The sequence below is a fragment of the Hyperolius riggenbachi genome, chromosome 5 (assembly GCF_040937935.1).
Source record: "Hyperolius riggenbachi isolate aHypRig1 chromosome 5, aHypRig1.pri, whole genome shotgun sequence".
Classification (NCBI taxonomy): Eukaryota; Metazoa; Chordata; class Amphibia; order Anura; family Hyperoliidae; genus Hyperolius; species Hyperolius riggenbachi.
The window spans coordinates 184,162,838-184,187,361 of record NC_090650.1 but is presented as its reverse complement, the minus strand read 5'-3'; the positions used below and the strand labels follow the sequence as shown (position 1 = coordinate 184,187,361).

General features: G+C 41.4%; 1 protein-coding gene across 8 annotated transcripts in view; it reads right to left on the bottom strand.

The window, feature by feature from the left end:
* The window catches only part of TRIP13 (thyroid hormone receptor interactor 13), a 303,085-nt gene that overhangs the window by 242,544 nt on the left and 36,017 nt on the right, over positions 1-24,524 (bottom strand). For all 8 annotated transcript variants that reach the window (XM_068236476.1, XM_068236479.1, XM_068236480.1 and 5 more), the window contains 2 exons: positions 12,585-12,691; positions 6,190-6,355 (listed from right to left, as the gene is read on the bottom strand). In XM_068236476.1, the coding sequence (XP_068092577.1) occupies positions 6,190-6,355; positions 12,585-12,691 (273 nt within the window). Of the gene's footprint in view, positions 1-6,189; positions 6,356-12,584; positions 12,692-24,524 lie in introns of those variants that run through there.

The following is a 24,524-nucleotide window of genomic DNA, read 5'->3' as shown; positions in this document are numbered from 1 at the left end:
TCTCCCCACGGGCAAAGAAGAGGTCGGGGCAGAGGAGGCGGGGCAGACAAGCTTATAAAAACGGACAGCCGCTGGGATACGAAGGGGGTACATTACGATCCTGCACACTCCCCAGGTACAGAGACTCACATAGAAGAGGACGGGGCAGAGGAGGCGGGGCAGACAAGCCTAGAAGGGCGGGGCAGTTGCGGGGACACGAAGGGGGGGGGGGGGCATTACGATCCTGCACACTCTCCATGGATGCCTTTAGAGAGATGGGGAAAGAAGAAGACAGGAGTAAAAGGGGGATGGACAGACCAGTACAGGGGGCATCAAAAAAAAAAATCAGGGGTCACCTAATTGCACACAGGGGACACTTTAAATGACACAGGGGCACCTAACAACTCAAAGAGGGGTACTTTAAATGACACATAGGAACCTAACAGCACACAGGGGGACACTTTAAATGACACAGGGGCACCTAAGAGCACACAAGGACACTTTAGAAAACCCAGGGGGCACTTTAGAGAACACAGAGGGCACCAAAGAGAATAGGGGAGCATTTAAGAGGACACAGGAAAGTGGAGGTCACAAAGGGGACACAAGAGGTACAAGGGGGACATATTAATTGAGGAGGGGAGAAGATCTACAAGATGCCCCTGAACCATGGACACACCAGGTTTCGTTTTTTTTTTTTCCCTCCCTGGTTTTTGTCCTCTAAACCTAGGTGCGTCTTAAGGTCCGAAAATACGGTAACCTTGATACAGTTACCTGGGAAAGACCATTACACGCACGCACGCACGCACACACACACACACACAGCCTCCTACAAAGGGATAAGTCAGGAAACCCACAGCAGGGGGACCTATTCAGAAACTACAGTCTTGCAGACATCTTGGCACCGGCCACTGCATGACTCCCTAGTGTGGGCAGCACATATTGGAATACATCCAGTCATTTTTGGTAAGATTGTAGCAGAATGCCACTGACTATCTCTACGGTAATGATCCATTCAAGCGCAGATGAAATTGCGCACGTTTTAAGATATTGTGGAAGTTCATAGCTCTTTCCAAACCGAGATATCAATTTTGGTGCAAATAATTGGGCTAGACTAGCGATTCTTGGTCTCTGTGTGATTCTCCGAATCCACTGTGTATAAATCTGTCATCAGCACAAATATGGCATTTATCGATTTTGAATTACAGTGTTCTACCGTTTAAACCTAAAATCTCTCTCTGAGATGGACTGTGATTGGTTTGTAGCCCGGAGGGGGCATGCTTGGTCCCACACCAAAACTAGCTTCAATAAAACCAAGCTTAATGCAGGGAGGAGGAGTTCTCCCATTTTCCATGTGACCGGAACCAGCTGGAGGACCTTGACGCTGGTTTCCCTGTTTCTTTCAATCTGGAACAAAGGACTTTAACTTGCTTCCACAAAGGGACATATTTCATCTGAACTTAAGTATTCGTTTATTTCCTTTCCTTTTTATTTTACACTTGGTTACTGTTCTCTTTAATCTATTTTTAAAGGGAAGGTCCAAGCAAAAAAAAATAAAAAAAAATATGAGTTTCACTTACCTGGGGCTTCTACCAGCCCCATGTAGCCATCCTGTGTCCTCGTAGTCACTCACTGCTTCTCCAATCCCCCGCTGGCAGCTTTCTGACCTCGGAGGTCAGGGCCACATTGCATACATTTTTACGCATTCCAGCTAGTGCAGGAACAAAAATTTACGCGTTGCACCACTAACGCGTAAAAATGTATGTGTTAATGTTCCTGCACTAGCGGGAATGTGTAAAAATGTACGCAATTCGGCCCTGACCTCTGAGGTCAGAAAGCTGGAGCAGCAGTGAGTGACTACGAGGGCACAGGATGGCTGCATGGGGCTGGTATAAGCCCCAGGTAAGTGAAACTCATTTTTTTTTTTTTTTTTGCTTGGACCTTCCCTTTAATGATTTTCTGCATATATTAATTATTTATATTGCATTTATAAATAAAAGACTTCTAAAGTCACTTATTTCTCAGCTACTATTCAGCCACACAGAATGAATCCTAGCTTTCTGAAGAGCCGCTACTAATGTCCGTATAGCCAGATTAGTGTTTTTTAACAGTTTTATTTGCAGGTCTTAGAATCAGTGATATTAGGTCCTTTGTCCTTTAAGAGGTGGTGGCAGCTTTGTACCCAGAAATAATGTGTAGTTTGTGTTACTCGCAAGCTCCCTTCTAGCCTGTCTGCGGCCACATTCCAGCTGTTTCAGCTCATCGACTGCGTCCAAGAGGTTGGACCGTCTGTGGGTTGAATTACATTGGAAGGCACTGAGCGGTCCGGCCAATAGGGGCCCTGTAATAATTGCTGCCCCTTTCTTTGGCACGGTAATGTCTGAATAAAGTTTCGGACTCATAATGAAATTTTTTGCATTTTTCAGACAATTACACTTTCGATGAGTCCACCCACCATGCACTAAAGCTCAAAAAAAATTGTAGTGTATCAGCTGGTTGTTGAAAACTTCAGAAAGACTTATGTACCACAGAGGGACATAAGTGTTGATGAAAGCCTGATGGCCTACAAGAGGAGGCGGAGTTGGATTCAGTAAATCGCATCCAAGAGCGCCCGCTTTGGAGTGAAATCCTACATGATCTGCGAGTCAGCAACCGGTTACATCTGAAGCACCATTCTCCATAACGGCAAAGGGACTCAATTCAACCCTACTTTCAGAAACTAAAAAGTGGCAACATCCTCTGTGCTGTCTTGATTGAGCCTTTGCTAAACAAGGGCTACTGTGTGACCACGGATAACTTTTACAGTTCCCCTGAACTTTTTGAACTTCTCATCAGAAATAAGACTTAGAGGGAACCTTAACTGAACGGGGGGTAAAGCGTTTCACTTACCTGGGGCTATTACCAGCCCCCTGCAGCAGTCCTGTGCCCTCGGCGCCGCTCTGGAATCCTCTGGTCCCCCGCTGTCACTTAGTTTCGTTTTTGACGACTTACCAGTCGCCGGCCGCCATGCGTATTATTGGACGCATTCACCAATGCAATTAGCGCTATTGCGGACCGCAACGCGTACAAAAATACGCGTTGCCGCATTCCGCACGCGTAGATATGCGGCAACGCGTATTTTTGTACACGTTGCGGTCCGCAATAGCGCTAATTGCATTGGTGAATGCGTCCAATAATACGCATGGTGGCCGGCGACTGGTGAGTCGTCAAAAACGAAACTAAGTGACAGCAGGGGACCAGAGGATTCCAGAGCGGCGCCGAGGGCACAGGACTGCTGCAGGGGGCTGGTAATAGCCCCAGGTAAGTAAAACTCTTTACCCCCCGTTCAGTTAAGGTTCCCTTTAAGCCTACAGCACCGTTAGGCCTAACAGGTGGGAAATGCCAACAACTTTCTCCAAACAAAAACTGAAAACTGGGAACATTGTTACTTGGCTGTAAAACCTCGCTGCATATGGCGGCGCACCGCAGAGACGCACGCTGAGGCGCAAGCCTTTGGGTCTCGGCGAGGCTCTGATGTCAGTGGAGCGCATGGCGCTCCTTCTCAATTGGCTAAACGGCGGATCCGTTCTCAGTACGCGCTCCACCGCTGTAAACAGTAGCAGCATGCATACCGGCATGTCAGCTGACTTGCTGACACTCCACAGAATGATTGGTTGTTTTGGATTCCGTTACTTTTGATTGGTTAGTTCTTGTATAAAAGAAAGGTGAGCGCCCTCAGTCTTCGCACGTGATAGCCTATGCTGGGCTTGTAGCTGAGATTGCGCTCACACCAAGTGTTTGTCTTGCTGCGGACTTCTGTCTGTGTCTCTCGATAAAGCTTCTTGCAGATTGGATTACCTGTTGCTGACCCAGCTTGCACCTGACTACGTCTCTTCTGATCACCTGTTATTGACCCGGCTTGTACCTGACCACACATCTCTATTGGACTACCTGTTGCAAACCTTGGATTGTTAAAGGACTTTGCGAACGCTGCCTGTCCCTGATCCCAGCCTGATTGACTATGCATCTGTATTGTGATTACACTTTCGTCTGGATTGCCTCAGCTCATAGGCCTCAGGTGACTATTCAAGTATACTGTGTTTATATTACCTTGCTGTGTTTGGTGATTGCTATTTGCCAGGTTGTATGCTACATCTACCTGCATGGTTTTGTAGTTTGTTACTAGGCAGGAGTTTAGGCAGGTGTTAAGGCTGGGTTATAGGTCAGTGATATGAGCATACAGTCTGACCTGTAGCAGGTAGCCAGACAAGCCTGACATTGGCAGAAGGGGAAAATGCTAGCTCTCTGCTGGCATGACAAAAAAGATGTATGTCTCCTCAGCACGGTTCATGACACCTCGACTGTCACCACCAGAACAAGAGGAGGTAACGTCATTGAAAAGCCTCAGGTCGTGGTGGACTACAATAGCACAATGGGTAGTCGACCATGCAATGATTTTTTATCTGGCAGTAAGCACACACAAAAAAAAAAAAAAAAAATATTTGTTCATCTCCTGGAACAAAGCTTGTGGAACGCCTATATTCTATACAAACAGCGCAGTGACAGGCCGGTAACACATGCAGACTTTATCTGGAAAATTTGTGAATGCATTTGCATGAAATGTCACACCTCAGCAGATGCTGAGGCACCGTGCATCCTATATTGTATATCCGAAGTGCCTCACTAGCCGTCACTTTATGGACTACATTCCACCCACTTCAAAAGAATTTGCACCAACCAGGATATGTGATATGTGCTGCAGCAAGACTGATGGCAAAGGGAAAAATTCTAATTCCAATTCTACTGCCCTGAATGTAAAGTCACCCTCTGTGCCGTTCCGTTTTAAAATATACCACATGCGGGAGGTGTATTAGGTAAACACTGTATGTACATAGTGTATAATAATCTAGTGCCTTGTTTGTACAGTTTCACAATTTTTTCAGTTTATTCAGAAATGTATTTCTTTCAACAATTTTGAGTTCCAGTCTTTTATTATACTTGGGAAGTCTACAAGACCTTTATTCTGACACATTTTGGTGAGTTATGACTTAAGAATTGGAGGCCTAAAATCCTTGAAAAAAATGTACCGCTTTTAGACCCAGAAATCCAGAAAGAAATGAACCACCAGAGAGGTTAAAAAAAGCTGTGGATGTAATATAATTAGACTTTACAAAGGGATTCAATAAGAGATCCGAAGCTCGGGTTCAGAAACACATACTTAACTAAGGAGAGCAAAGCCTTTGGATCCCACTCTGTCCTCCATCACTGCCAAAAACCCGCCTGCTGATCGGGGGCCTGCTACTCTTCTGGCACAAGTGTGAACATACTACAGCCGCGCAAGTACAGGCACGTCTGCTCTGTAGCATGGAGCCGATCGTGCATAAACGATTTAAGGGACCCTGAGCTCTAAAAATAAACAAAATTGGTATTTACCTGGGGCTTTCTCCAGCCCACCGTAGGTCGGGAGGTCCCCCGGCATCATCCTGGCTCCTCTCCAGCTCCCTCTGACGCATACCGCACCGGCGACACCCGCACCGGGTGTCGGGTTCCCACTTCCTTAACGGTGACGCTCTTCATCATCACGCCGGCCGCTGCGCGTCATCACGGCGTGACAGTACTGCGCATGAGCGGTTTAATCGCGCATGCGCAGTACTGTCACGCCGGCCGCCACGATGACGCACAGCGGCCGGCGTGATGATGAAGCTCTTGTCAGTAATCTTTGGTGGGTTCGCGCTCAGCAACAGGGGACCAGCAAGAGGATGTTGTGGGAAGCCTCTATAGCATCCAGAGGCTTAGGTAAGCATGCGATTTTGTACCCAGGCTTCGACTCTTACTGTTCATCACAACAGCCTAGCACAGGGGTTGAGAATGCAGGTACTTGGTAAGAATCTGTGTACATAGATAAAAAAATGGGTTAATTGACTTTTCATCGCAAATTATATGCACTAACAGACTGCATAGACACTATTTATTTTTACCCTATTCTAAGCATATTTTACACATTTCCGCACTCCCAGCCACCACCCTCCCCCAGCTTTAGTTGTGATATGCACGGCCTGAATGAGTGTATGGACGTATACCTGTTAAAGACGACGAGAATGTTCCTGTTCATCTCATTCATATACGTCTATTACCACTGTTTACTATTTATAGTAAGAATTACCTGACCATCTAGTTGCTAATTGAAATATGTTAATATTTAAAAACAAAAGCAGATTTATAAATGTGTCTTACCTGTCTAGCTTTAACCTTTAATTCTGTATCCACGATGGCCACAGAATTTACATTCTTCACTAGAAAAGCACCATCAAACTCTGTCCATGTATAATCACCAAACACCACAGAGTGCTTGTTTAGCAGATGTGTAACGTGAGATCTTATTTCATCAACATTTGCAGTGCTAAGTAGGAAACAAACACAAAAAAGCAAATTATATATGTATATATGTATATATAAAAATATATATATATAAAAATATATAAAAATATGTATGTATATATATATATATATATATATATATATATATATATATATATATATATATATATATATATATATTATATATATATATATATGGATAGGCTGATTAGATAAACATGTGCATCTTTCCTCCTACTCTTAAAAAAAAAAAACTTTTTTTTTTTTTAAATCTCACAGTTTTATTTTCTGTTTATAAGCTAAAGAAGTAGGTTTAATGTTTTATTGTCTCTGCTGAATGACACAGTCTTTCCTGCACTCAGAAGCTGTTCTCTGCCAGGCAAAAGTTTATCCCCTTATACATTCCTAATGGTTTGGGTCACCCCAAGCTGCTTGGTTACTCTGTTGGCTGTAATTAGGTAACAGTAAGGGTTATGCTTATTGTCCAACTAGGTCCTAACCAGAGAGACATTGTCATTTGCATACCTGAATGTTTTCTTTCACTTTCAGAAAGAAAAAGAAAAAAACGAACAGAGCACAGTTATATGCAAGCATGGAAATGTACATGTTTAACTTATCATGTAACAAGCCAGTAAAGTATCCCCTAAAAGCAGAAACACATTCATTAATTCATACATACATACGAGGGTCACCCGTGAAGTAAAGGCCGTTTAATAATCAATATACAATTTAATTATTTTACGGTAAGGGTCACAGGGAGAGTGATAGCCGTTTCCATTTAATCAATGAAGGAAACATTCCATTTAGTTTATTTAGGACACACAGGCCCATATGCACTTCACTTTTTCACCTGAGTTTTCTCCTAGGAAAAATATTCTCCCTCTTGCTGTAACCTTATTAATCTCCCACTCCTTCCTCCTACTCCGCCTCCTATCTCGGCGGCACTCTGGAATTCCAGCTCAGTCTGCAACAAACTGCCCTTCATCCACGGTCTTTTCACTTCCAACTCCTTCACATTCTTTGGGATCACTGAAACTTGGGTGACCTCTTCTGACACAGTCTCACCTGCCACCCTCTCCTATGGGGGCTTCCACTTTAGCCACACTACTAGAAGCGGGAATAAACATGGTGGTGGTGGTGTGGGCATTCTCCTTCTCAGATAAATGCTCCTTAAAGCCTCTCACTCCTATTCCTTCTCTCTCCCTGCCATCCTTTGAAGTCCATGTAGTCTGACTATACTCTACTTCTAACCTCCAAATCACAGTTATTTACCGACCTCCAGGCCCTGCTTCTGTTTACTTAGATCATTTCTCTGCCTGGCTTCACCAGTTCCTGTCCTCTGAAATCCCTACCATCATATCTTGGGTGATTTTAACATACCTATTGACACCAATAACACTGTCTCCAACAAACTTCTGTCACTCACTTCCTCCTACAGCTTGTCTCAGTGGTCCTCTACCTCAACTCACACTGATGGCCATACGCTCAACCTCGTATTCGCTTGTATCTGTTCTGTCACTGACATTACGAATGATCCACTCCCACTCTCTGACCATAACCTACTAAACTTCTCTATCCTCCTCTTTTCCTACCACCCTGGCACAAGCACGCTCCCAAACTCTCGCAATCTGTCTGATGCCCTGGCACCTCTTCTAACACAATCCTTCACTGACCCAGACTCAGCTGCTGCACACTACAACAGCTCCATCACAAAAGTCATGGATAACTTCACAGCTCTTACCAATGTCCGCCCTCACCGTGTCATTCGCCAACCCTGGAAGACCAAAGCCACTAAACAATTGAAAAGGTGCTCTAGAGTAGCTGAATGGCATTGGAGGAAAAGTAACGCAAGTGAGGATTTCAGCTCATATAAAATAGCCTTGAACAACTTCAGAAATGCACTCTCTGTGGCAAAACAGTTCTAGTTTTCTTCCCTAATATCTGCCCATTTCCACAATCCAAAGCACTTGTTCAGCACCTCCCACTCCGTTCTTCTTCCCCTTCTTCCTCCTCCATCATCTTGCTTATCAGCGGAAGAATTTGCAACATACTTCACTGATAAAATTGACGAAAACCTGAAGTGAATTCTTCATGCAACCCTCAAATCCCACCTCCACACCTTTCTTATTGACTGCTCTCTAACTGCTTTTCTCCACTCTCTGAATATTCTCTCTCCTCTATAATATCGAAAGCTCATGTAACCACCCATTCTTTGGATCCTATTCCCTGCCATCTCATTCCGCAGCTATCCTCATTTCTCATGCCTGCACTAACATCAGTATTTAACCTGTTCCTCTCCAGTGGCATCTTTTGTCCCCATTCAAAAAGGCTGTTGTGACACCACTACTTAAAAAAACATCTCTAGATCCTACCACACTCACCAACTACCGCCCAATGTCACTTCTCCCATTTGCATCCAAATTATTTGAACGCCATATACACGCTGAATTAAGCCATTATTTATCCGCTAACTCCTTGCTTGATCAGTTCCAGCCTGACTTTCGCTCTAACCACCCCACAGAAACAGCTCTTACTGAAGTGGCCAATGATTTTCTTACAGCTAAATCCAAAGGTCAATTTTCCATATTCATCCTTCTTGACCTGTCATCAGCATTTGATACTGTTGACCACACCTTACTCCAACAGATATTCAAATGTAAGCATAAAGGGCCTCGCTCTCTCATGGTTATCTTCCTTCCTCTTTTGAAGGTCCTTCACAGTCTCTTACTCAAATCAGATCTCTTCTCCTCATCCTTTTTCTTTCAGGGTTCCTCAAGGCTTTGTCCTTGGCCCCCTCCTCTTTTTCATCTACATGCACGGTCTTGGTGACTTAATCAACTCATTTGGTTTTCAATACCACCTATATGCAGACGATACACAACTGTACCTCTCGGACCCAGACCTTAACTCCCTCCTCACACGCTTGTCTGCTATATCCTCCTTCATGTCTTCCACTTCTTAAAGCTTAATATGAGTAAAACAGAACCAATCATTTTTCCACCATCTCTGTCCACCACTCTGCCTGAAATAACAATAAATGTTAAGAACACTCCGATAACTTCAGTTCCTAAAGCATGGCGCTTGGGGGTAATATTCGACTCCTCTCTCTCTCTTTTATACCTTATGTTCACTCCTTAAAGAGACTCCGTAACAAAAATTGCATCCTGTTTTTTTATCATCCTACAAGTTCCAAAAGCTATTCTAATGTGTTCTGGCTTACTGCAGCACTTTCTACTATCACAGTCTCTGTAATAAATCAATGAATCTTTCCCCTGTCAGACTTGTCAGCCTGTGTCTGGAAGGCTGCCAAGTTCTTCAGTGTTGTGGTTCTGCTATGAACTCCCCCTTCCAGGCCCCTCTATGCACACTGCCTGTGTATTATTTAGATTAGGGCAGCTTCTCTCTTATCTTTTACAAGCTGGATAAATCGTCCTCTGAGCTGGCTGGGCTTTCACATACTGAAGAATTACAGACACAGGCAAAGCTGTTTGCAGGAAGAAACGAGCAGCCTGAAACTTCAGTGCATGAGAACTGCAGGGGGAAAGAAACACACAAATGATCTCTTGAGATTCAAAAGGAAGGGTGTATACAGCCTGCTTGTGTATGGATGTATTTTCTATGTGTGGACATACTGTACATCAACCTACTTCCTGTTTTGGTGGCCATTTTGTTTGTTTATAAACAAACTTTTTAAAACTGTTTTTAACCACTTTTAATGCGTCGAGGAGCGGCAAAATTGTGACAGAGGGTAATAGGAGATGTCCCCTAACGCACTGGTATGTTTACTTTTGTGCGAGTTTAACAATACAGATTCTCTTTAACCAGCTCCTGTCATCTCCAACTCAAAAACATATCTCGCATCCGACCTTTTCCCACTCAAGACACAACTAAAATGTTAATACATGCTCTTATAATATCTCGTTTGGACTACTGCAACATACTACTTTGTGGACTAACTTCTAACAGACTGGCTCCGCTCCAGTCGGTACTGAACTCAACTGGTTGCCTCATTCATGTTTCTTTTCGATCTTCCTCTGCTTCCCCTCTCTGTCAAGCTCTGCCAATGAACCAGAGGATCCAGTTCAAACTCTTAACCCTAAGGGCCTGACTCCACTACACACGGATTCTGGATGCATACAAACTAACTCCAATGAATGCCTATGGGTCTGTTTCCACTAAACGCGATTTTTCTGATGCAGATTTCCCATAGGAATATATTGGAGTCAGTTTTTCTGCATCCAGAATCTGCGTGTAGTGGAAACAGGCCCTAACCTACAAAGCTCTCCCCAATCTCTCTCCCCTGTACATCTCTTCACTAAATTCCAGATACCAACCCAATTGCAATTTCAGATCTGCATATGATCTTCTGTTGTCCTCCTCTAGAATTACCTCTGCACACTCACGTTAACAAGATTTTGCATGCGCTTCACTCCTCCTCTGGAATGCCCTCCCACAACATATCCATCACTCGACAACCTTTGTTACCTTTAATTGCTCTCTAAAAACTCACTTGTTCCGACAAGCATATGCGCTACCTTAGGCCACTTCCCTTTGTTCTAAGACCAAATTGCACTAGATATCCTAAAACACACTGCCTCTTTATGTTTGTTGTACACTACCCTTCCTCTTGTTTCCCCCCCATTCCCTTTAGATTGGAAGCTCGCAAGGGCAGAGTGCTCTCCCCCTTCTTTGTCTTGAAATCATTATACATTTTATTCATCATGTTACTTGTATCGCTGTCGTTACCAATTCTGTATTTTGTATTCTATATTTTGTATTGTTATTGTATTTTATCACTAATTATGTATCTTGTATATTGGTGTACACCATTGTCTGTATTATTATTATGTACCCCATGTTCGTTTCTTACTTTGTACAACACCACGGAATATGTTGGCGCTTTATAAATCAATCATAATAATAAAAATAACTTTTAAGCATTTTACAATTGAAAGTACCTAAAAGTAGGTGAAAAAGTACTATCAAAATTAATTTGAGTATTTTCTTGCTTGTTGGTGGCTTAAAAGGCATTTTATGACAAAGTGTAAAAATACGCTTCTCGCGCCAATTAATACTCGATGCATGACTGCGTCAGGAGTCCAGGGCCCTAGGAATGCTGCTTTGATATGCTTTATACCCAATGGGCGCTTGTAAGTTATTAATTGGCACGAGAAGCGTGGATTTTGGCCAATTATTTTACTTCTGTTGTGCAATGAAGTCTTTTAATGTGTTTTATTGAGATTTTAATGAAGATGAAAAAGATTTAATCAGGATCCTGGTATGGTTCACTGCTGTGCCCTGGTGAAGCATATACGCGGAGTGCGAGATCCACCTGAAAACCGAGGTGGCTTCAATCCGGTGAACCTCCCTGGTTGTGGGGTGATGGTATCACGAGTGACAGCACCTGGTTCACACTGCACGGATTTTAGTGTGTTTACTCATTGAAGCAGTATCACGCGATGTATCGTTTTTATTCTCTTTATAGGTAGACATTATCCAAAAGTGAGAGCGCAGTGGGTTTACAATTACTGATTATCTGGACTGGACACACCATAGCGAACTCACAGGACTTTTTAATAAGAGGACTATTGCTGGGTTTGATAATAAGCACTTGGTTTGTATTTGAGGAGGCACCGCCTATTGTATTGTATAGTATTTGTCTAATATGTTATTTGGATTTCAACAAATAAACTATAATTTATCAGATAACATATTCTCTTTGAGAATTACTGGGAGCGCACGCCCCCGATATGAAATAGCAGTAAAGAAGCTGATAGACTGATTAAAAGCCTGGAGGTATACGACTAAAAAAAAAAAATATATGAACAAGCCACTATGCACTTCCAGTGTTTTTCCTAGAATTTTGTTTTTCAGCTGGGTGGCAGGAAAATGCAGCCGGGTGGAGCGGGACAGCAAAGCAGGTTATCTAGGCGCATGCCGCGCGTGAGGGTAATTCGAGTAGAACAACAATACTGCAGAGCTTATAAAGACTCTAGCTGTGAAACAGTCACTCTGTCCGTGATTGTTAGTGAAGCCATCCTCAAACAGTAACAAAAGCAGGAGCTAAGAAAAGGGCCCAACTATTTGGTTTGATACCCAAATAAAAACCACACCCATGACAAGTTATCCTTCCATAGTAAGAAACAAATTATTGAAGGATTGAAAGACCAATAAAATGTATTTTCCCCCTTGAGGTACAATAAAAAATACCAATTGAAGCCTTGAAAAAGGTTATCTCTGAAGATACAAACCTATTTGATTTTTGGTGGACTTCAACTTGCACCTGAAGAGAATCCAGTACGCTAGGAAGAGCCAGTTTCAGTTCCCCTGCTGCCTCATCCATGATTTCTACTTGAATCTTGTTTAAAAGAGAAAAAAAAATGTATATCAAGTGTATTTCAAAACATAAAAAATGTGTACATTATATTTACAATAAGTGATTATGATATTTTATTACTGCTTACTAGACAGGCACAGTGAACATTTCCTTAATTAAACAAGTCAAAAAGTTTACACAATAATACCTATGTAGCATGGATGTAACAGAGGTGCCAATTTCAGGATAAAACCGTTAAAAAGAGGAGGAAGTGGTGGACTTACCTCCCCAGTAAGTAGACACCGAATTGGTTGATTAGCCAACAATGAAATTTATACACTCCCAAAGGCAACGTGTTTCGCAGGATTGAACCCGCTTCATCAGGCAATAACGGGAGCAATAACTGGGAAAAATCATAGACTTATAGCTAATAACCTGTATGTCATTTTTACCACGGAAAATCAATATTTTTACCACAAATAATTGTGAGAATTGCAAAGATGCGGGACAGCTGTATTTTTATCACAACTATTTTTCTGCGCAAAAAAATATAAATAAATAAATAAATTTAAAAAAAAATCGCTATTCTTCCGGCAAAATTAAGCGATAAGTGCAAGAAACAACAAAAATGATTTCTGATGGAATTTTCAGTCAAAAATCGAATTTAACATTTTTGCGAAAATTAATACGAAAAAAAATATCACTCATTACTGCTTTTTATGACACATTCGAAGGGTCAATGTACCCTTTATATAATAGGTATTGTATTTGTTCATACACGTTGCACTTTATGGTCTTAAATGCTCTTTAACCTCTTTAACTATCTTAATATTAAAATTAGCGGTATACAATATATTGTCCAGTGTACACACAACATCGAGCTATGCATTTGGAATTACTTTCTGTTTTATGTTGTGAAAATCATATGACTATGTACAGGTTCTTAGCTATACTGTATGCCTCTGATTTTTCCCAGTTATTGCTTGCCTGATGAAGCGGGTTTAATCCTGTGAAATGTGTTAGATTGTGGAGTGTATAAATAAATTCCATTGTTGCCTATTAAATCAACTAATTCGGTGTCTACTTATTAGAGAGGTAAGTACACTACTACCTCTTCTTTTAAACGGTTTTATCCTGTTATTGGTGCCTCTCTTCCATCCTTGCTACATTCTCGAGTCCACCCTCGGTGGAGGGGTGTTACCTCTTGTCTCCTATCTACATATAGTGACTTCTTAACCTTAGTGGGGTCAGGTCCTAATGCTCCCCACCCACCTACTAGGGGTAGCAGGACAACATCCCTTATGGGTACTCTACTGAAAACCCATAGCCACTTAAACTTTTTGCCCTCTGAGAGTCCACACCTACCACCTGTGACTGGGTCAACAGTGCCTGTTTCGGTGTTCCACATAATAGTAACAATCAGGCCTCATGAATATTGCTGGTAGGCAAGAAGACTGCTGGTGGGCAATAAAACGGTAAGCATTTTACAATTGAAAAAGTACTATCAATTTCATTTTGAGTATTTTCTTGCTTGCTGGTGGCTTAAAAGACATTTTATGACAAATTGTGAAAACATCACCTAGGAGTAAACTCAGGAGAAAAAGTGAATTGCATATGGGCTCTGGTTGCAGAAATCAAGAGGCTGTGTCCAGACTCCGGGTCAACTCTACTGTCAGCCGGCTTCTGCTGCCTTCGTTTTTGCACCCGTCTCCAGTCACAATTACTACACCTGCTCTGGATCCTGAGCTACCTCTTCCTGATTGGTTCTTGGGTCATTAAAGCCTTCAGATGTATCTGTCTATACTACTTCTCCTTGCAACCTCAAACCTATGCCAGTGAAAACATTAAGATGGGAGCCATTATCTCATTCCTCCAGCTGGAATCCCAGGCTTGAGCCCTTCAGAGCAGTATCACTTAGCCTACTAGCCAACAAGACCACAGCTGCCTTCATTGAAACCCTAGCTGAGTTGTATGATAATCCAGGCAAAGTATTTTTTTCCAGGTCTGCACTCTGTAACCCTCAGGAGGATGAGAGGCATGTTGAGGAATGTCACCTCAGGAGGATGAGAGGCCTGTTGAGGAATGTCACAGATATCCACCACTGGTACAGAAACACCATGTGGAATGCAACTGCGCTTAAGTGTCAGTTCCGGCTCAGACTTTATGAACAATTACCAGACAAACTGAGTTGGCACCAACCTCTGCCTGCTTGTAATTTGTTATGTGGTCAGCCTCCAGAAGGCATCTCACTGCGGAAGCGCTGGTAGAGTTGGAGGACAGCGATCCTGATCTGCAGTCAATGGCGGACTCAAGTAACAGTGACGCACCTGGAGATCTGTCACCTGACCCAGGTAGCGAGAGCGACAGTGACTCCATCACCACTAAGGTCAGTGATGTCCGCGTTTGGTGCCCCATCGATCTTTCTCAGGCTCTGCTACCGCCTCCACCTTTCCCTTTGAAGCCTGGCCTGAAGAAAGAATGTGAGCACAACCCCCTGGCACTACCTGCAGCTCTTCTTCACAGACGCGGTTATTGGAAAGATAGTGGAGGAGACTAATTGCTATGCCACCCAAGGGAGCTTTTCAAGGAGCAGGACATAGGAGCCGGTCATCAAAGAGGACATCTGGTTGTTCTTGGGCCTGATTATTCTGCAGGGAGTGGTGGGAAAGCCCCAGCAGAAATGGTATAGGAGCACCAATAAAATAATTGCTACCCCTTTGTTCGTTGGGTCCAATACATAGCATCCAAGCGGGCCCGCTTTGGCGTAAAATCCTACACGCTATGTGAAGCAGCAACCGGATACATCTGGAATATGATACTGTATACCGGAAAAGGCATCATGTTTAGCCCCAGGTTCGGCGACTACGGAGTGGCGACATCCTCTGTCCTGTCCCTTGTTGAGCCTTTACGGGACAAAGGCTATTGTGTCACCATGGACAATTCCCCTGAACTGTTTGAGTTTTTGATCAAGCATAAAACTGATGCCATTGCACCGTTAGGCCTAACGGGTTGGAGATGCCATCGGCCTTTGCCAAGCAGAAGCTGAAAACTGGGGACATAGTTGCTTGGCAAAAGGGGAAGATGCTGGCATTCCGCTGTCATGACAAAAAAGACGTGTGTCTCCTTTCCACAGTCCACGACACCTCCACTGTCCCCACCAGAATGAGAGGAGAAAAAGAGATTGATAAACCTCCAGCCATGGTGGATTTCACGATGGGTGAAGGGGACAGTGCCGACCAAGGGATGACCTTCTACCCTCCAATCCGCAAACAGCAAAAAAAAAATATTACAAGAAGATATTTCGGCATCTCCTGGAGCAAAGTCTGTGAAGTGCATATATCCTCTTTAAGCAGCGCAGTGCCAGGCCAATGACTCATGCAGGCTTTATATGGAAGATATGTGAGTGCATCTACTTGAAATACCAGACTGCAGAAGATGCCAGAGTGGGCACCGTGCATCCTACATTGTGAACCCAGAGCGCCTCACTGCCGTCACTTTGCGGAGTACATTCCACCCACTCCCCCAAAAATACACAAACCAGGACATGTGTGGTTTGCTGTTCAAAGACTGATGAGAAGGGGAAAAAAGTCAGAAAGGAATCACGCTTCTACTATCCTGATTGTAATGTTGGACTCTGCGCCGTTCCCTGCTTTAAAATTTACGTGGAAGGTGTACTAGGTACACATGTACTTAGTGTATCTGCTGCCTTATTTGTACAGTTTACCTATTTTTTCAGTTTACTGATAAATGTAATTATTTCAACAAATTTGTGTTGTAGTCTTTTACTTATATGCAGAATGTCTACCAGGCGTTTATTCTAATACAGTGGGATACAAAAGTTTGGGCAACCTTGTTAATCGCCATGATTTTTCTTATAAATCGTTGGTTGTTACGTTAAAAAATGTCAGTTAAATATATCATATAGGAGACACACACAGTGATATTTGAGAAGTGAAATTAAGTTTATTGGAGTTACAGAAAGTGCACAATAATTGTTTATATTGGTAGGTGAACAGAGGCGCCAGAAGGATAAAAGTACATAAAATTTTAAAAAAATTGCTGGGAGGAAGTGGTGGACTCGCCTCCGTTAAAGCAGACACCAAGGACTGTAAATGTATAGATATACACATTTATTGAAAATACCCCAAAGATGCAACGCGTTTCGCGGGCACAGCCCACTTCTTCAGGCAATAAGCAGGGGATAAACAACTGTAAACAAAAGACAGAGGCATAGCTATAAATGTTGCCATAAAAAGATACAAATGGATTATTATTTAGTATAATAAGAATAGTATTTCAAACATAGTGTTTAGTGATATGTTCAAAAGAACAAGTACAGTGAAAAGACTTCAAATGTCATTATACATGCTGAAAGATAATGAAGATAAAAGCATGAACAATGTCCGACTTTTTACAATTGGTAAATAAAATAGTGTATACTTCTGAAATTAATAAAATAATAATAATAATAATAATAATAATAATAATAAAATATATATATAAAAAAATATAATAAAGATTATAAAAAAAATGTATAATAAAAAATAATGTGAATATGACATGAAGATATAAGCATAAAATCGAAGAACACATAAAAACAATTGTAATATATCCAAATTATGAGGAGGCCATTGGCAAAAATTGTCCAGGCCTGGTAATATATAGTGTATAATCCTGTCTACGGTTTTGATATCGTAGACGAATGTTTGCAGCTGTAATAATTATCATTGTATTAGAAGGATGATAATAACAGTTATAATGAAGATAATAATAAACATCAGTAATAGAAGATAAGATATATATATATATATATATATATATATAATTTTTTTTTTTGGGGGGGGGGGAGGGGGGATAAAAGAGAGCGACCAAGATAAAAGCAAAACTTTTGACAGGGATGGTTAGTGGATTTTTTCTATAACTTCGTTAAGGCCCTCCGGGGATAGGGTTCTTAATGTCTGTATCCAGAACATTTCGTGTTTTTTGAGGAGATCAAATGCATTTGGTTTTCTTGTATCCACTGAGTCAATCAGTGTAATATTGAATAGCAGTGGATTGCTGTTGTGATGGGTGCTGAAGTGACGTGACACACTGTGAAGGGGAAATTGTTTAATGATATTTCTTTTATGTTGTCCGATTCTGCTGCGTACTAATTGGGTGGTTCTCCCCACATACTGGAGCCGGCACGGACAGGAGATGAGATAGATGACATATTTGGAGTCGCAAGTAAACCGTTTTTTCAAAGGGAAATTGCAGTTGGTACTGGTAGAAGAGAATGATACACTAGTGTTGATGAATTGGCAGGCTGTGCAGCGGGTCTTGTTACATGGAAAGCAGCCTGGTTTGAGTGGTTCTGAATGAGTGGGCAGGGGCTGTGTGGGCGGACGCAGTTTACTGGGTGCAAGAATGTTGCGGAGATTGGGAGCTCTCCTATATGTGATGGATGGTGCTTTGAGTAATAGCGGTCTTAAGAAGGGGTCCTGCATCAGGATCTCCCATCTGTTGGTTAGAATGTCACGAATGTGCGAATGCTGGGCATTGTATTGAGTGATGAACCTTGGAGGGCCTGTGTTGTTAGTTAGTTTTGCATTAGTACTCGGGGGGGGGGGGGGGGGGTTGGGGCGTTTGGCTTTAAATTTAGCGTTTTTTATCAAGGTCTTAGGATATTGGCGGTCCGTGAATTTTTTGGTGAGGATATTGTGATGTATCTGTGCAATTCCTGTAGATTCTCCTGAACTGACTGTATGGTGTATTGGTAATCCAGGGGTGATGAAGGAAACTTTTGAAGTGAATGTAATTATTGGCATCGACCGGTTTGAAATAAGTTTTTGTTTTGATGTGATTCGATTCGATGTATAGGGTAAGGTCAAGGTATTCTATGGAAGATGTGTGATGGTGGTATGTAAATTGTAACCCTGCTGGGTTGGAATTAAGACAATCAATAAAATGTGGGATGGTAGAAATGTCGCCTTTCCAAATAAAAATAAGGTCATCAATGTAACGTCTGTAAAATACTATATTATTGAAAAACTGGTTGCCAGGGGAGAGTTTCATTTGTTCGAGGTAACCCATCGTGAGATTAGCGTACGATGGGGCAAACGAACTCCCCATCGCCGTTCCGCTAATCTGATGGTAAACTTGTTAATTGAATGTGAAGATATTATTCTGAAGGATAAATTCAGCGCATTGTAGCAGAAACATTTGTTGTGTTGTAGGCATGGAGGGATTGGAGGCTAGGAAATATTGTAGTGCGCTGAGGCCGAATGGATGGGGGATGTTGGTGTAGTTTATGGCCATCTCAGTTCCCAGACCTAAATATAATTGAATATCTGTGGTGTGAGTTGAAGAGAGCTGCCAAGCTCGGAAGCCATCAAACCTGAATGAACTAGAGATGTTTTGTAAAGAGAAATGGTCCAAAATACCTTCAACCAGAATCCAGACTCTAATTGGAACCTACAGGAAGTGTTTAGAGGCTGTAATTTGTGCAAAAGGAGGATCTATTAAATATTGATTTCATTTATTTTTTGTATTGCCCAAATTTATGCACCAGCCTTATTTTGTTTAAACAATTATTGCACACTTTCTGTAAATCCAATAAACTTAATTTCACTTCTCAAATATCACTGTGTGCGTCTCCTATATGATATATTTAACCGACATTTTTTATCGTAAAAACCAACGATTTATACAGGAAAATCATGACGATTAAGGTTGCCCAAACTTTCGCATCCCACTGTATATTTTGGTGAGTTAAGACTACTGCGAAAAACTGTAAAATTTAAAATATGTGCAAACATATACAAATAAGAAGTACATTTTTTCCAGAGTAAAATGAGCCATAAATTACTTTTCTCCTATGTTGCTCTCACTTACAGTAGGTAGTAGAAATCTGATAGAAGTGACAGGTTTTGGACTAGTCCACCTCTTTATAGGGGATTCTCAGGGATATATTTATTTTCAAAAGCACTTCGTGAACGGCAGTTGCCTTGTCTAACTGCCAAAAAACTGTGTAGTGAGCAGGGAAGCTGGCCAGCTTCATTGTTTAAATCCTTTTTCGGGAATATCTTTATAAAGCCTTGATGAGAATCCCCTATGAAGAGATGGACTAGTCCAAAACCTGTTACTTCTGTCAGATTTCTACTACCTACTGTAAATGACAGCAACATAGCAGAAAGTAATTTATGGCTCATGTTACGCTGGAAAAAAATGTACTTGTTATTTGTATGTGTTTGCACATATTTTAAATTTTACAGTTTTTCGCTGTAGTGCCCCTTTAAGAATTGAAGGTCTAAATTCTTGAAAAAAAAAAATGTACCGCTTTTAACTCATAATTCCAGACAGAAATACATTGCCAGAGAGGTGAAGCAATTATAAGGAGTGCAATAAAAGTTGTAAAAAAGAAATTAGGCTGGCAAAAATTGAAGCTGAAAATAAAATCGCTAGGGATATCAAATCTAACCCAAAGAAGTTTTACAAGTACATCAACTCTAAAAAAAGAAAGGTTGACTGTATTGGACTCCTAAAGGATGAGGGTGGGAACTCAATGGTGGATGACCAAGGTAAAGCAGAGTTATTAAATGCTTTCTTTGCTTCTGTCTTCACAAGGGAAACATCACTGTTGCAAATTACAGATGCGGAGGAGTCTCAATCTTCCAATTGTAATATAAAATACTTAACGCAGAAAGAAGTGAAGGCAAGACTAAATAAATTAAAAATAGACAAGGCACCTGGCCCGGATGGCATACATCCTCGGGTCCTAAGGGAATTAAGTTCAGTTATCGATAAACCTCTTTATCTTATCTTTTGTGACCCTTTTTCAACTGGCAGAGTAACAATATATGGTCGTACAGCCCATGTTTTCCCATTATAACTACCGACCGCTCCACGCCAATTGAGCGCGGCGGCAGGCCCAGGACCGCTCCACGCCGGTTGGCGTGAACCGCTTTCTATGGGGCTAGCAGGAGATTGCGCACGCCGATGCACGCGCATCTCCGCTTGGAAGGCAGAGCTCTGCTCCGCCTTCATTTAGTTTCCCAGCGGTGCTCGCCGCTCAGAGACTGTAAGGCGGCAGAACCGCCATCTAATTAGGCTGTACATTGCTGCGATCTAAGGCAGCATTGTACTGGGGACAGCCATGTTACACAGCTGTCCTGCGGGGGACACAGGAGCAATCCACTGCGATAGGCTGACTCTGGGATGGAGGCAGAGGGGAAAACAAAAATAAATAAAATAATAAAATTTAATAAAAAATAATAACATAAATAATTATAAAAATACAGAGGGGTGCGAAAGTTTGGGCAACCTTGTTAATCATCATGATTTTCCTGTATAAATCATTTGTTGTTATGACAAAAAATGTCAGTTAAATTTATCATACAAGAGACGCACACAGTGATATTTGAGAAGTGAAATGAAGTTTATTGGATTTACAGAAAGTGCGCAATAATTGTTTAAATAAAATAAGGCAGGTGCATACATTTGGGCACTGCTGTCAGTTTATTGATTCCAAAACCTTTAGAACTAATTATTGGAACTCAAATTGGCTTGGTAAGCTCAGTGACCCCTGACCTACATACACAGGTGAATCCAATTATGAGAAAGAGTAGTTAAGAGGGTCAATTGTAAAAAAAAAAAAAAGAGAATTTTTATTGATTTTATAACAAGGGTTTAAACAATAACAAACAACAAAAAGAATAATAAAGTGTTCTCCAGCAACCATATATTCAAATACTGAAAGAAAAATCCCCCAATAAGAACCGCACCACAATATAATATCAAAAATAATCAAAGAGCTTTATTGGTAATCACAAAATTGCAAGAAAATAAAACCAATATTAAAAACAACGCAGTGCCAAGATCCATATAAAATGCATGAAATATGTACAATGGTAATATATAAGAGTAAATGTAACAAATCCACCCCTCCTCACCTAAAAAGTTAATGTAGAATACACTGAGGAGGTGAGTAAAGTGACAAGTACTAAATGAGAAGGCTGAAACAATGTGTATAAATATGTACATGCACACCAATGTGCATGCACATACTAACATATATATTGGATGAATGAAGTGCTCTAGTGCATGTGAACAAACCAGACTGGTAAGTAGGGCCAAAACGCATGGCAAACAATAAGGTTCAAGAGTGGAAAACCGTGAAGTGAGAAGCCATCACCCACCGTGAGATGAAAGGGAGAGACTCACCAACTACCAACGAGGAAGAGTGAAGATGTGGACCTGCAACCTGCTCGCCTTCGCGATTCGTTGCTCAGAGGCGGTTTTAACCGGGCATAATGAACGCCAACGCGTCTCCCGTATAAGAAGGAAATCGGAAATACGTCATTAGAGGGGGCGGGACCGTCAAAGTCAATGTGTACGTGGCCACGTACACTGGGTAAGACGCTGCGCGCAGTTGGAGCGCAGCTTTCCGTCCCCATCAAGGAAGAGTCAGAGGGAGGGGAGGGGAAGCGTCGTCATGGCAACATGGACACCAAACTCGTATAGAGCACAGTAAACATTGAACACTGCATATGAAGAACCCCAGCCAGGGAATTAAAAGAAAGGCTTAAAGATATATATAAACAAAAGCCTGATTAGATAATTCATGACCTTAACTCACATATATACACAACATATAAACATTGTGCATGCATATACAAATGTACACATGACAAGTAATGCATAGTAAATTCAATGTAAATTCAATGGAGCCACCTAGTGGCGAAAAAAAGAATAGGAACCCCCAAAAAGAATTTTTTATATATATATAATAAAGTAAAAAACATAAATAGATGACATCAGCAGCAATCCATCAGTTCCAATGTAACATCTTCACTCTGAAGTAGCTCAGATGAACTCCCAGGGCAATCAGTCAGGTTTTTTTCTCATCTATATATATTTTTTATTTTTATTTTTAGGATGCTCCCTGTATTTATTGTTTCTGGGGACAAACTCTAGGACGGCTGACTGATTGCCCTGGGAGTTCATCTGAGCTACTTCAGAGTGAAGATGTTACATTGGAACTGATGGATTGCTGCTGATGTCATCTATTTATGTTTTTACTTTATTATATATATATATAAAAATCTTTTTTGGGGATTCCTATTCTTTTTTCGCCACTAGGTGGCTCCATTGAATTTACATTGAATTTACTATGCATTACTTGTCATGTGTACATTTGTATATGCATGCACAATGTTTATATGTTGTGTATATATGTGAGTTAAGGTCATGAATTATTTAATCGGGCTTTTGTTTATATATGTCTTTAAGCCTTTCTTTTAATTCCCTGGCTGGGGTTCTTTCTTCATATGCAGTGTTCAATGTTTACTGTGCTCTATACGAGTTTGGTGTCCATGCTGCCATGACGACGCTTCCCCTCCCTCTGACTCTTCCTCCAAGTGCGCGCAGCGTCTTACCCAGTGTACGTGGCCACGTACACATTGACTTTGAAGGTCCCGCCCCCTCTAATGACGTATTTCCGATTTCCTTCTTATACGGGGGACGCGTTGGCGTTCATTATGCCCGGTTGAAGCAGCCTCTGAGCGGCGAATCGCGAAGGCAAGCAGGTTGCAGGTCCACATCTCCACTCTTCCTCGTTGGTAGTTGGTGAGTCTCTCCCTTTCATCTCACGGTGGGTGATGGCTTCTCACTTCACGGTTTTCCACTCTTGAACCTTATTGTTTGCCATGCATTTTGGCCCTATTTACCAGTCTGGTTTGTTCACATGCACTACTAGAGCACTTCATTCATCCAATATATATGTTGGTATGTGCATGCAATTTGGGGTGCATGTAAATATTTATACACATTGTTTCAGCCTTCTCATTTAGCACTTGTCACTTTACTCACCTCCTCATTGTATTCTACATTAACTTTGTAGGTGAGGAGGGGTGGATTTGTTACATTTACTCTTATATATTACCATTGTACATATTTCATGCATTTATATGGATCTTGGCATTGCGTTGTTTTTTAATATTGGTTTTATTTTCTTGCAATTTTGTGATTACCAATAAAGCTCTTTCATTATTTTTGATATTATATTGTGGTGCGGTTCTTATTGGGGGATTTTTCTTTCAGTATTTGAATATAGGCTTGTTTATATATCCCCTTTCTGCACACTTTGTAGTTATTTTGTGATTTTTCAAATTGAGCTCAAACTATTATAAACTGGTGCAACCCATTTTTTCTTGATTTACTTCTCCAGCAACCATATCACAGTATGTTTCTTCTGTTATCCAGTCAGACAAAGACTACATCAAAGAGTTATGCATACATAAAACTGGTTTCACACATATTTAAGATTATACATTGTTCCACTTCAATACTAGTTTTAAGACAAAAAAATTGTATTCTTGATATAAAATAAGTTTATCTTATAGATGAAGGTCTTGTACCATAACAGAGATGTCTAGATGAGGGATTACTGTGTGTAGTGCATTAACCCATGAGCCCCAAACTTTATCAAACTTTGTAAATTGAGGTCTGTTTTGGTAAGTAAGTTTAAATAACGGGAGAGTGTTATTAACAATTTCTATCCAGTATTGTACGGTAGGCAGTGTGTTTTGTTTCCATTTTGAGGTAAGAGATTTTCTAGCATAATATAGTAATAAACGTATCAAAGTTTTTTTATGGGTACCACAATTTATATCACCCACGATTCCCAACATGCACGCCTGGTATGATAATATGACAGGGAGTTTGAGTTTGGTTGATAAAAACTGCACAACAGACTTCCAAAAGTCCTGTACCTGGGGACAGTACCATACACAGTGCAGAAAGTTGGCCTTGGATGCATTACATTTGAAGCATGAGTCTGCATTATTTCTTCCCATTTTTGCTAGGTGAGCTGGTGATAGGTAAGCATGATGCAACC